We start from the raw sequence: 13,822 nt of genomic DNA on the forward strand, positions 1-13,822 counted from the left end.
TCATACTCAATGGTGAAAAATTGAATAAGACAAGGATGTCCACTCTTACCACTTTTATTCAACATAGTACTGAAAGTCCTAACTGTAGCAATCAGACAAGAAAAAATAATATAAAGTATCAAATTGGTTAAAGAAGAAGTAAAACTGTCACTATTTTCAGATGACATACTATATATAGAAAACCCTAAAGACTCTACCAAAAAATTATTAGAACTAATAAATGAAGTCAGTAAAGTTGCAGATACAAAATAATACATAGAAATGTTACGTTTCTATACATTAATAATAAAGTAGCAGAATAAGAAATTAAGAAAACAATCCCATTTAAAATTGTATCAAAAATAATAAAATATCAGGAATAAATTTAACCAAGGAAGTAAGAGACCTATACTCTGAAAACTGTATGACATTGATGAAAGAAAGTGAAGACAACACAAATGAAATGATATACCATGCTCATCAACTGGAAAAATTAATATTGTTAAAATATCTATGCTACACAAAGTTACTACTCTACACGTTCAATGCAATACCTATCAAAATGCCAATAGTATTTTTCAAAGAACTAGAACAAATAATCCTAAAATTTGCATGGAATCATGAGTCTAGTAGCCAAAGTAATCTTGAGAAAGAACAAAGCTGGAGGTATCATAATTCCAGATTTCAAAACATACTAAAAAGCTATCGTAATCAAAACAATTTGGTACTGGTGCAAAAACAGACACATAGATCAGTGGAACAGAATACAGAGTGCAGAAATAAACCCACGGTTAGATGGTCAGTTAATCTATGACAAAGGAGGCAAAAATATGTAATAAGGAAAAGGCTCTCTCCAATAAATAATGTTGGCAAAAACTGGATAACTACACACAAAAGAATAAAACTGGACCACTACCTTACATCAAAAACAAAAATAATATGGATTAAATACCTAAATGTTAGACCTGAAACAATAAAACTCCTAAAAGAAAATATAGGTAGTAATCTTTTGTACATCAGTCATAGCAACATATTTATGAATATGTCTCTTCAAGCAAAAGAAACAAAGGCAAATATAAACTTTGGGACTACACCAAAATAAAAAACTTTTTCACAGCAAAGGAAACCATCACCAAAATGAAAAGTCATTTACTAAATGTCTGGAGAAGATATTTTCAAATGTTGATCCAATGAGGGGTAATATCCAAAGTATAAAAAGGAATTCTACAACTCAACACCAAAAAAAAAACAAATAATCCAATTAAAAAATGGACAGGAAACCTAAATAGACATGTTTCCAAAAGAGATACACAAATGGCCAACAGACACATGAAAAGATGCTCAACATCACTAACCATCAGTGAAATGTAAGTCAAAACCATGAGATATGACCTCCCACCAGTCAGAATGGCTAAAATAAAAAAGACAAGAAACAACAAGTGTTGGCAAGAATATGGAGAAAAGGGAAGCCTCATATGCTATCAATGAGAATGTAAATTGGTGCAACCACTATGGAAAACAGTATGGAAGTTCCCCAATAAATTAAAAATAGAAATACCATACAATCCACTAATTCTACTATTGGGTATTTATCCAAAGAAAGCAAAAATACTAATTCAAAAATATATATGCACCCTTTGTTCCTTGCAGCATTATTCACAATAACCAAGATATGGAAGCAACCTCAGTGTCCTTCAATAGGTGAGTGGATAAAGAAGATGTGGTATACATATATACAATGGAATATTACTCAGCCATAAGAAATGATGAAATCTTGCCATTTGCACCAATATGGATGGACCTAGAAAACATCATGCTAACTGAAATAAGTCAGACAGAACAAGACAAATACCATACGATATTACTTATATGTGGAATTTAAAACAAGCAAACAAACAACCAAAACAAAACAAAACAAAACAAAAATCAAAACACAGATTTGTAAATACAGGGAACAGATTGGTAACTGCCAGAGGAAAAAAACATAAGTGGATGTGATAAATAGTTGAAAGGGATTAAGAGGTACAAATTTCCAGTTGTAAAATAAATAAGTCATGGAGATGAAAAGTACAGCATAGGGAATATAGTTAATAATATTGTAATAACATTGTATGGTAGCAGATGGTAATTAAACTTACAGTGGTCAGCACTGTGTAATATATAGAAGTGTTGAATCATTCCATGCACCTGAAACTGGTTTAATATTGTATGTTGACTATATTTCAATAATAATTTTTTTATTGTAAAGATTTTTATTTATTTATTTGTTAGGGAGAGAGAGAGAGTGAGCACAAACAGGGGGAGTGACAGGCAGAGGAAAAAGCAGGCTCCTGCTAAGCACAGATCCTGATATGGGGCTCCATCCCAGGACCCTGGGATCATGATCTGAGCTGAAGGCAGATGCTTAACGACTGAGTCATCCAGGCATCCCAATAATAAAAAATTTTTAAAAATAGATTAAAAAAAGTTTTTACATATATTGATGAACTACTTTCTGGAAGGTTCTACCAATTTATACTGAATACAGGTTATCATGGTTGCTATATCAATATGTTTTCAAATTTATCAAATATTAGTTTTCAAATATATAAAATTGGGATTAACATTTCTTTTCCACAAAATTATTGTGGGAGTAAAAGAAGACAATGCATATAAAATAGTTTACCTGAGGCAACACCCATATTAAGCATTCAACAAATAGCTATTACTACTTTTAATATGTTGTTTAGAACCTACATATTTATTAGGAGATAGATTCCAGAGTTAAATTTGTAAGTCAGTTATTAAATATTGTTTTATCCTAAAGAGTGAAGGTAGTCCCATTCTATGGAGTGTTTTTTATGTTGTTCATCCCCAGTGCTTTTGAATATTATTTGTCAGGCTCCAAGTTAAATGTTTTATATAGAATATATACAAAGGTACAATACACATATTGTTACACTCATTTATGAGATCACAAACCTAAGCTCTTAATGGTTAATATTCTCGATATTCTCTGAATAAATAATTAGCAGAACCAGGATTCAAATTAAGAAATATCTGACTCCAAAATCCATTCCTTTCAACAAAATCAAATTTCACTTAGAAAATGGAGGGAAAAAATAGAAACAAAATTCAGAGATTTAAGTGAAAATACTAATGAGCCAATTTACCCCCTTTTTTTCTGACAAACAAAACTCTAATCCAAGAGAATTGGGAAGACAGTTATGTTCCCAGCAAGGTATATGAAGTTTTATTTTGTCCTGAACTGTTTTCACCATCAAGAACTGTGAATACCCAATGCTTTATTTTTATCACATTTTTAAAGGTACATTTAGTCCCTCAAATATATGTTAGGAAAATGAACTTTTTTAAAGCTTGATTAGGGGGATACACAACTAAATCCCAATATACTTTCACAGTTTCTATTTTGTCTATACCTAAATTCTTCTGCCCAGCAAACATTTACCATTAATGTGAATGCTCCCCATATTACACTTAATGGCTTCCTCTGACCTAACTTTGGCAAAGTATTTTATTTCTGAACGGAGTAGGGAAGAATCTTAGTAAAGTAAACACACTGAAACAAAAGTAAAAGAGTACATAACCAAAACTGTAAATTAAATATGGAACGCAGAAAGGGAAAAGAAGGGTGACTGTGCTTACAATCTATACTATAAATGATTCTTAGTTTCTGAGCTGCTTAAACCAGAAGGAAACATGAAATATAAGAGAGTGCCAATTATTGAGAAGGAATATAATTTTATCAAGAAAAGTTTTTTCTTAGTTCTTAAATCTAACATAAATTAAGTGCATAAGTTTTTGAACACCTTGAGCAGTATGACTACCTCTTTCATTAATTTAAAAAAACAAGCAGCAATAATCCATTTTGACCATTACTTTCATTAACCTTTGTTAAAAGTCAGGGATGTAATGTCAACTTATAATTCAATAAAAGCTACTGTACATGGGTCAAGAGTAATTCACTTTATATTTGCCTAATATGCATAAATCCTCAAGAATCAAAATAAATTATTAGAATGTCCATTTTCTAACCATTTAAAATATCATCTGTCTCAATCAGAATCATGATAAAAGCTGTATAGTACACAAATCACATTTTGACTTATTAAAGCTGTTTTAGTTTAATTGAACTGGACGTTCTCTAAGAAGGCCTGAAGTAAAATTTATGACCTCTGAGAAAGTTTTTTAGAAGGTTTTGATTTTTACGTTGCTCAGATGAAGGTCCTACATAAGCCTTGTCTCACAAATTAACAGTATATGAGGGGAGGGCCAAGATTTTTCTCTAAAGAAGAGTTAAGGGTTGTTACAAATATTTGAAAAAGAACTCAAGAAAAATCATAACCTTCTAAACTATAAAATTATACATCAGACTACTATGGCCTAGAACATTATAAGGACATAACACATTGTCTTTTTCTAGCATTGAAAGTAATCCCCAAACACCTAAAGACAGTTTAAAAACTAGAAATCATACAATGTTTGCTCTTAAACCACAATGGCATTAAACTAGAAATAACAAAAAGTTGATTGGAAAATCCCAAAATATAGAGAGATTAAACAACATATTTCTAAAAAACATATGGCTAAGGAAAAATCTCAAGAAAAATTTATAAATATTTTGAACTAAACAAAAACAAAAACACAATTTATCAAAATTTGTGGGATACAGCAAAAGCAGTGCTTTAAGAAAAATTTATAACACTGAATGCATATATTAGAAAAGAAGAAAGACCTAACACCAATAATCTAGTTTTCAACCTTAAAAAAACTGGAAAAAGGAAAGAAAATTAAATCAAAACTAAGCAGAAGAAAAGAAATAATAAGAATTAAGAGCAGAGGGGCGCCTGGGTGGCACAGTCGTTAAGCATCTGCCTTCAGCCCAGGGCGTGATCCCGGGGTTCTGGGATCGAGCCCCACATCAGGCTCCTCCACTAGGAGCCTGCTTCTTCCTCTCCCACTCCCCCTGCTTGTGTTCCCTCTCTCTCTGGCTGTCTCTGTCAAATAAATAAATAAAATCTTTAAAAAAAAAAGAATTAAGAGCAGAAATCAATGAACTGGATGCAGAAATCATAGGAAAGAAAAAAAATCAATGAACCAAAATGTGGTTCTTCGAAAAGATCAATAAAATTGATCAGCTTGAAGCCACATAAACTAAGAAAAAAAGAGAGAGGACGCAAATTACTAACATCAGAAATGAAAGCAGTGATCACTACAGATCCCTTGGATACTGAAAGAATAGTAAAGGAATACTATGAAAAACTCTATTTTGAAAAATTAAATAAGCTTGATGAAATGGAACAATTTCTTAAAAGACATAATCTGCCAGACCTCAGAAAAGAAGAGGTAAATCATCTAAATATGCTATTAAAGAAATGAAATTAATAATTAATTTCTTTCCAAAACAGAAAGCACCAGGTCCACACGGGTTCACTAGTGAATTCTATCAAACATTTAAGGAAGAAATTATACTAAATCTCTACAATCTCTTTCAGAGGACAGAAGCAGAGGGATGCTTACGAACTCATTCTGTGAGACCAGCATTACTGTAATACCCTCAATGAACTAAAATGTGTTTGTGGGGGGTAGGGGGGGTTGGGATATTTACAAAAAATCTACAGCTAACATAAAAGTTTATGGTGAGAAACTAAAGCTTTTCCACTAGGATCAGGTACAGGCAAGGATGATTCATCTCAACATTCCTTTTCAATTTTATACTGGAAAGCCTTGAAAATATATTGATTAAAAAAAAGTAAGTAAAAAATATACAGATTTGGAAGGAATAAATAAATCTGTCTTTGTTCACAGATTGTGAACAGAGATATTTAAAAATCCAAAAGAATTAACAAAAATACTCCTGGAAATAATAAGCAATTATGTACAGTTACAGGACACAATGTGAATAAACAATCTTTCATTGTTTTCTATATGCTAGCAATGAACAAGTGAAATTATAAATTAAAAACACAATGATTATTTATATCAGTTCCCCCAAAATGAAATAATTAACTCTAAATCTAACAAAATATGTATAAGATCTATATAAGGAATACTCTAAAACTCTAATGAATGAAATTTAAAAAACTAGATAAATGTTGAGATATTCTATGTTAATACATAGGAAGGCTCAATATTGTCCAGAAGTCAGTTAATCCTAACACAATCTGTAGATTCAGTTCAATCACTACCAATATCATAGCAAGTTATTTGTGGATATTGACAAAGTGATTCTAAAATTTATAAGGAGAGAAAAAAGAGCCAGAATAGCCAACACATTATTGACAAAGAGAAAAGGAAGAGGTATGAAAACATACTATAAAGCTACATTATTCAAGACAGTGCAGCACTGGCAAAAGAATAGATAAATAGATCGCTGGAACAAAAAAGAATCCACACACAGACCCACAGAAATATAATAAATTGCTCTTTAACAAGAAAGCAAAGACAACACAATGGAGCAAAGACAATATTTCCAACAAATGATGCCAGAACAACTGGACATCCGCATGCAAAAAGAAACGAAGCTAGATGCACATTATACCTTTCACAAATATTAACTCAAAATGGATCATAAATGCAAATATACATCAAAAAACTATAAAACTCCTAGAAGATAACAAAAGAAAACCTAGATGATCTTGGGTATGGCAATAACTTTTTAGATATACCACCAAAGGTATGATCTGTGAAAGAAATAATAATAATCAACAATAAGCTGGGTTCATTAAAATTAAAACCTTTAGCTCTATGAAAGTCACAGTCAAGAGAATGAGAAGATAAACCACAAACTGGGAGTAAATACTTGCAAAAGACAAATCTGATAAAGACCTGTTATCCAAATATACGAAGTACTCTGAAAACTTAACAGTAAGAAAACAATACGTTAAAAAGGGGGTCGAAGATGTTGGGGCACCTAGCTGGCTCAGCAGAACACGGGACTCTTGATTTTGGGACCATGAGTTCAAGCCCCATGTTGGGTGTAGAGAATACTTTAAAAACGGAGAGGGGGGACGGGCAAAGAACTTAAAACACAACTCACCAAATAAGATATACAATGTCAAATAAGCATATGAAAAGATACTATACATAATGTGTCATCAGGGGAATGTAAATTAAAATAACAATGAAAGATCACTACATGGCTATTACAATTGCCAAAATCTTGATCACTGACAACATCAACTATTGGCAAGGATTTGGAATAACAGAAACTCTCATGCATTGCTGGTAGGAATGCAAAATGTTACAGTAACTTTGTAAGACACTCTGGCAGTTTCTTACAAAACTAAATATATACTAATTATAAGATCCAGCAATCATGCTCCTTCATTCATACCCACAGGAGATGAAATTTTATGTCCGCATAAAAACCTGTACATGGATACTTACAGTGGCTTTTACTTATAGCTGCCAAAACTTGGAAGAAACCAAGATGCTCTTCAGGAGGTGAATGCATGAATAAACTGTGGCAATACAGACACAGAATATTATTCAGTGCTAAAAAGAAATGAGCTATCAAGTAATGAAAAGACATGAAGGAACCTTGAATGCATACTAGTAAGTGAAAGAATCTAATCTGACGAGGCTATATACTGTATGATTCCAACTGTATGATATTTTGGAAAAGGCAAAACTATGGAGACAGTAAAATACCAGTGGTTGCCATAGATGCCATCAGTGGAAGAAAGGATGAACAGGTAGAGCACCAAGGATTTCTAGGGCAGTGAAAATACTCTGTATAGATACTACTATGATGGATACCTATTATTACATATTTGTTCAAAATCTAGTACACAACAACACCCAGAGCGAACTGTGATGTAAACTATAAATTTGGGGTAATTACGATTATCCAATGTAGGCTCACCCTTGCTAAAAAATGTCCCACTCTGGTGGGGGATGTTTGACAATGGTGGAGGCTATGCATGTGTGGGCGCCAGAGGTATATGGGAAATCTCTATATCTTCTCTCAATTTTCTGGGGACCCTAATAATTCCCCCAAAAAATAAAGTCTAAAAGGTGATCCGAATATGGTTATTTTGAAATTTTGAGCCTGAATGAATTTTTGGTTGGAGTATATATCTCCTTAGTGTCTGACTGACTAGTTTATACCAACTCCAGCATTAGAAAACCTCGTCCCCAAATTCTACACAGCTACCTGAAAACTATGCTACTTTGGGAAAGCCATTTCATCCCAAAATGAACATACTAATAACCCCTTCACAGTATTATGAACACTGAATTAATTAATATGTATAAAGAGTCTAGCCTATTGTAGGTTTGCAGAAAACTGTCTTCCTTTCTACTTCCTTCTTTTCTACTAAGTTTCCACTTAGTTCTAGTACTATGATTTTAACCCAGAACCAGAGAGGCCTGATGTTCTTCTTTTCTACCAAAATTCTAGTACGTTCAAACAAAAAAAAGCCTCCAAATTCCTGCATCTTGCACAAAAGCCTTCTATTTAAATGTTGAGAAACACTTAATATCTGAAAAAAGCTTTCAAGATTTTTCTTGTTACAATATTGCATTCTTTAGACAACACTGAATGATTTTCTGTTCATTCCATCAATACCATAATTGAGTACATATTACCCTTTTATTGATTTATCTCCCATCCCTGTGGATAATTTTATCCTGGGACTTGGCTAACCGTGTCTTTTCTGAATAGGTCAGTTACCGGGATTGAAGGTATAAAAAAAATTGGGACAAGTCATCTGTAATAGCTGGAAAATTCCAGAAACTGCTAAATATCTTGATTGTTCAGGGTTGATTCTATCCTAAGATTGCCTAAATCTTACTGGGCATTGTACAGGTACATTAATTTGAGGAAATGTAACTCAGAAATTCTACCTTTAAGGTTTCAAAAGGTTATTTCTCAAAGCTAGCTCAGATACGGTAATGCTATAATTTGTAGAAAACATGAATTAAGAGCAGAATCCACAAATATACAAAGTTACCTGCAAGAAAAACATGATGCCAAGACTCAGAAAATTATATACATTTTTAGTCAATGAGAGACAGTGGGGTCATTATAAAGGCAAAACTGCAAACCTGAATTACTCCAAACCTGAATTATCTAAGGACTATCTTAGATATCTAGAAATTTATTTTTAATTCATTACCACTCTGACACAGATGTACATGTGTACATCAAAGAAATGTAATGCCCTATATATTCAGCTCTGAGATTAGTGGAAGTGTTTAGCAATGGGGAATTATTTCCTAAAACGCCTAATTTCTTTCTGTTGCTTCTTTCTGTGTCTCAGCTACTAAATGGTAGGGAAAGGACCTGATTAACAATTTCTTCAATTTTGCTTGAACAAAACCAGGGGGACACTTACACTTTGGCTTAGGTTAATAAAACAAGAACAGTAGAGTTATATCAAATTTGCACTCAACCTATAAACTGTATTTAATGGCATCAGGAAAACTTAGAAAAAAAATAAACAATTCAATATAGCATCTTTCTTAATAGATGAGTGCCTCGGGCTAGTGAAACCTGAAGAATTAAAGGCAGGTTGTGAGAGCTATGAGATAAATATGTGAACAAAGCTTTCCTGTCAGTTGAAAAAATTAAGAAATATTGTTAAGTGGCCAAATCAGTGGTTGATGTCTTCACTGATATCCTCAATGGAAAAAAAAATTAATTATTGGCCATAGAGAAACACAGACTAGTGAAAAATTGAAGAAAATTATAAACAACATCTATAGTGTTATTACACATACTAAACCATATGTATAATCACATGCTTTACATTTTTAAAATAACTTTGAGGTTAATTTTTACTGTACACAGTTTCTATCATACTAATTTTGGAACATATATGGCATAAAAAACCCACTGAACAGCCCATGGGAAGGGACAGAAGTACAATATACCGAGTCCAGCTGGATTCAATGTAGGAACAAGATCCTAGTCTCTCAGGTACAGAAACACTTATTGGAAGACAGTCTAAGTGTTCTAAATTTAGAAAGCACAAGAGAAAGTCTTCAATGAATAAAGTGCTATTACAAGGCTTGAACATAGAACACAGATTCTATATTTTACAAATAATTGTATGATAATAAGTATTCAATAAGTAAATACCAAAGATGGGAGGGGTGTAAGTATGATGTGTGTTGGACAGAAGTAGCCTGTTACAGTGGTCCCTTATGTGTGGCAAAATGGAGTTGACTTTCCTAGTGTCTATACCAAATGGCAGGGAGTGGCTATTCACCATATTTCTCACTTAGGAATAGATTTGAGGCCTATGAGCAGTTGTTTCTGTGGAAACACTGTGGTCTACTAAGCATTGCTTGGTGCTCAGGAATCCAGTAACTTGCAGGCCTGATGTAGGTAATCCCCTTCTTATGTTAGTAAACTGGAAGGGTACTTCCCAGCAGTCCTTCTTCCTACCATAGGCAGGAACTATTATACATTAGATACACAGGATGAGTTTAAAGCAAGCACCACTCCTCTGGTGAGCCAGGTAATTTAAGGTTAGTAATAGCAAAGAGCAGATGTTAAGTGTTGATTAGCTACACTGAGCCCCATTCCTCTTCTATTCATGCTGGGCCTCTGAAGAGAAATGATTTTATTCAGATTTATTAGGAGGAGTAATTATTTTAAAAGGCTATTATAGCTTAAATTAAAATCAAACTATCATCAACAAATCAATAAAACTGAGGTTAATAACTGTTTTTTACAATTAAGTAGAACACAAAGATACAAACCTTGAATTTTCTTCTCACTTCTGCTATTTTCTCTTCTAATTCCTCTGTTTTAAATTTGGTTAGGTGGAAAACAGCACCAAGATGATAAGCTTCTTTGTATAACTGTTTAAGAAATTCATCATTTTTTGACCTTAGTTTCAACAAAGATTGGATTTCAGACTCCAACTCTGATTTTTTCCTTATGCTGTGAAAAAAAAAAGATTCATATGATTATTCCAAGAGATTATGTGTTGAGGCAAATATATTTAATAATCAGAAAAAGGAACAAGGTGATGTTTTATGTTGCCAAAAATATAAAATAACCAGATACTTAACTAAAACTCGAACACAAAGAATATAACCCAAAATTCTATTTATTTTCCTGCTTTTCCTGTTGGCTACTCTTAATTGTCAAGCTGTGCTCAACCTCAGAAGGATATCAATAAGAAAGGGCTGGGGACCTCAAATGCTCAGCTTTCATAGCATTCATTCCTTCTGTATCAATCCATCCCTTCTAATGCTATATAACATTACTAATAAAAATAATCAAATATGAGAAAAATGCAGTCCATGAAAAAGAGAAACAAAACTTAATAGAAGAAAACTAGTAACTAAACCAAAACTTTCAAAAAAAAAAACCAGGGGCACCTGGGTGGCTCAGTTGGTTAACCATCTGCCTTCAGCTCAGGTCATGATCCCAGCGTCCTGGGATCAAGCCCCCACATCGGGCTCCCTGCTCTGTGGGGAGTCTGCTTCTCCCTCTCCTTCTGCTCCTCCCTGCCGTTCATGCTTTCTCTCTCAAATAAATGAATAAAATCTTTAAAAAACAAACAAACAAAAAAACCAAAAAGAAAACCAATAGCTAAGGACAAAGAGTTAATAGAGGGAAAAAGTAGGACATTACGTTGGATACCACCTTCTTCCAGATACATACCTTTGAGGCATACAAGATAGGAAGACAATACAAATAAGACATAGCTACATTCACAAATGAGGTAACCATTTCTATAGAATAGAAATAAAACTAGAAAGCAAAGCAAAAGTGGAGGAGAATCAGCAAAAAACTAGCTGAAGGTACGTGTTACCTGGGCAAGGTTGACTGCATGACAGTAGTGGTTTGTATCAATTGCACCTGTTTGTGAAAGAACCAACTTACAGATGAAGGCTATAGGTTTATAGAAAGCTAGGAACTACAGCATTGGGAAGAAAAGACCCAGAGACCAAAAACTCAACCAATGGGTAAAGAAGAAATTAAAAAAAAAAATTGAAACACAACATACAAAAAGCGGTTCTAAATGGGAAATTGATAATAATAAGTTCCTACTTTAAGAAAAAAGACAGACCTCAAACCACCTAACTTTACACCACAAAGAACTAGAAAAGTAAGAACAAACTAAACCCAAAGTTAGAAGAAAATAAATGAAAACAATCAGAGCAGAAACAAGTGCAATAAACCAAAAGCTATAGGAAAGATCACCAACAACAACAAAATTTTTTTAAATATATATAAAAACTGACAAACCTTTACATTAAAAAGAGAGAGAAAAAGAAAACTCAAATAAATAAAATCAGAAATGAAAGGGCTACCTTACTACTGATAACATAGAAATACAGATGACCAAAGAAACTACTATTATGAACAACTATATGCCAACAAATTGGATACTCCAGAGATGCATTCCTAGAAACACACAATCTACCAAGACTTAATCGTGAAAAAAATAGACAATCTGAATAAATCACCAGTGAATAGGAAAACAGATCCAGTAATCAAAAACTCCTAATTAAAAAAAGACCCAACTTGATGGCTTTACTGGTGAATTCTACCAAACATTTAAAGAGGAATTAATGCCTATTGTCGTCACAAACTCTTCTAAAAAATTTAAGAGGAAGCAAAGCTTCCGAACTCAATTTTTATAAGGTCAATATTACCTTAATACCAAACCCAGACAAGGAGATTATAAGAAAAGAAAATTACAGGTCAATATCTCTGATCAATATAGATGCAAAAATCTTTAACAAAATCCTAGAAATCTGAACTCAACAACAAATTAATAGGATCATACATCATGATCAAGTGGGCTTTATCTCTGGGATGCTAGGATGGTTCAAATATGCAAATCAGTAAATGTGATACACCACTTTAGTGGAATTAAGGTTAAAAATATGATCATGTCAATAGAAGCAGAAAAGCATTTGACAAAATTCAACATCCATTTATGATAAAAACTCTCAAAATATTGTATGTAGAGGGGATGTATTCCAATATAATAAAGGCTGTATATGACAAGCCCACAGTTGACATCACACTCAGTATAAAAAGGTGAAGACTTTTCCTCTAAGATCAGGAACAACCCAAAGGTGTCCACTCTTACCATATCTTTTCCACACAGTAATGGAAATCTTAAAGCGTTTAAGGAAGAAAAAGAAGTAAAATGTATCCAAATCAGAAAGGAATAGTTAGGGGCGCCTGGGTGGCACAGCGGTTAAGCGTCTGCCTTCGGCTCAGGGCATGATCCCGGCGTTATGGGATCGAGCCCCACATCAGGCTCTTCCGCTATGAGCCTGCTTCTTCCTCTCCCACTCCCCCTGCTTGTGTTCCCTCTCTCGATGGCTGTCTCTATCTCTGTTGAATAAATAAATAAAATCTTAAACAAAAAAAAAAGAAAGGAATAGTTAAAGTTTTCTGTTTGCAGATGACATGATCCTATATAGAGAGAACCCTAAAAAACTCCACCAAAAAACTGTTAGAACTAACACATAAATTCAATAAAGTTGCAGAATACAAAAATCTGCTGCATTTCTATATACTATCAATGAACTATCTGAAAACAATAAAACAATCTCATTTATAATGGCATCAAAAAATAATAAAATAAAATATGTAGGAATAAATTTAAGACTATGAAAGATCTATACACTGACACTGTATATAAGACATTAATGAAAGAAATTGAGGAAGACAAAGATATGGAAAGATATCCTGTGTTTATGGATTAGAATATTTAATAATGTTAAAATGTCTATACTACTCAAAGCAATAAAGAGATTCAATGAATCTCTATTAAAATTCCAGTGGCGGGGGCGCCTGGGTGGCAGAGCGGTTAAGCGTCTGCCTTCAGCTCAGGGCGTGATCCCGGCGTTATGGGAT

The 13,822-nt window shown here is 33.2% G+C and overlaps 1 protein-coding gene across 1 annotated transcript in view; it reads right to left on the reverse strand.

The window, feature by feature from the left end:
• Positions 1-13,822, reverse strand: part of CCDC178 (coiled-coil domain containing 178) — a 343,537-nt gene that overhangs the window by 247,134 nt on the left and 82,581 nt on the right. The window contains 1 exon segment of the mRNA XM_034642198.1: positions 10,693-10,876. Coding sequence (XP_034498089.1) covers positions 10,693-10,876 — 184 coding nt within the window.

The sequence above is a fragment of the Ailuropoda melanoleuca genome, chromosome 14 (genome assembly GCF_002007445.2).
Source record: "Ailuropoda melanoleuca isolate Jingjing chromosome 14, ASM200744v2, whole genome shotgun sequence".
Taxonomy (NCBI): domain Eukaryota; kingdom Metazoa; phylum Chordata; class Mammalia; order Carnivora; family Ursidae; genus Ailuropoda; species Ailuropoda melanoleuca.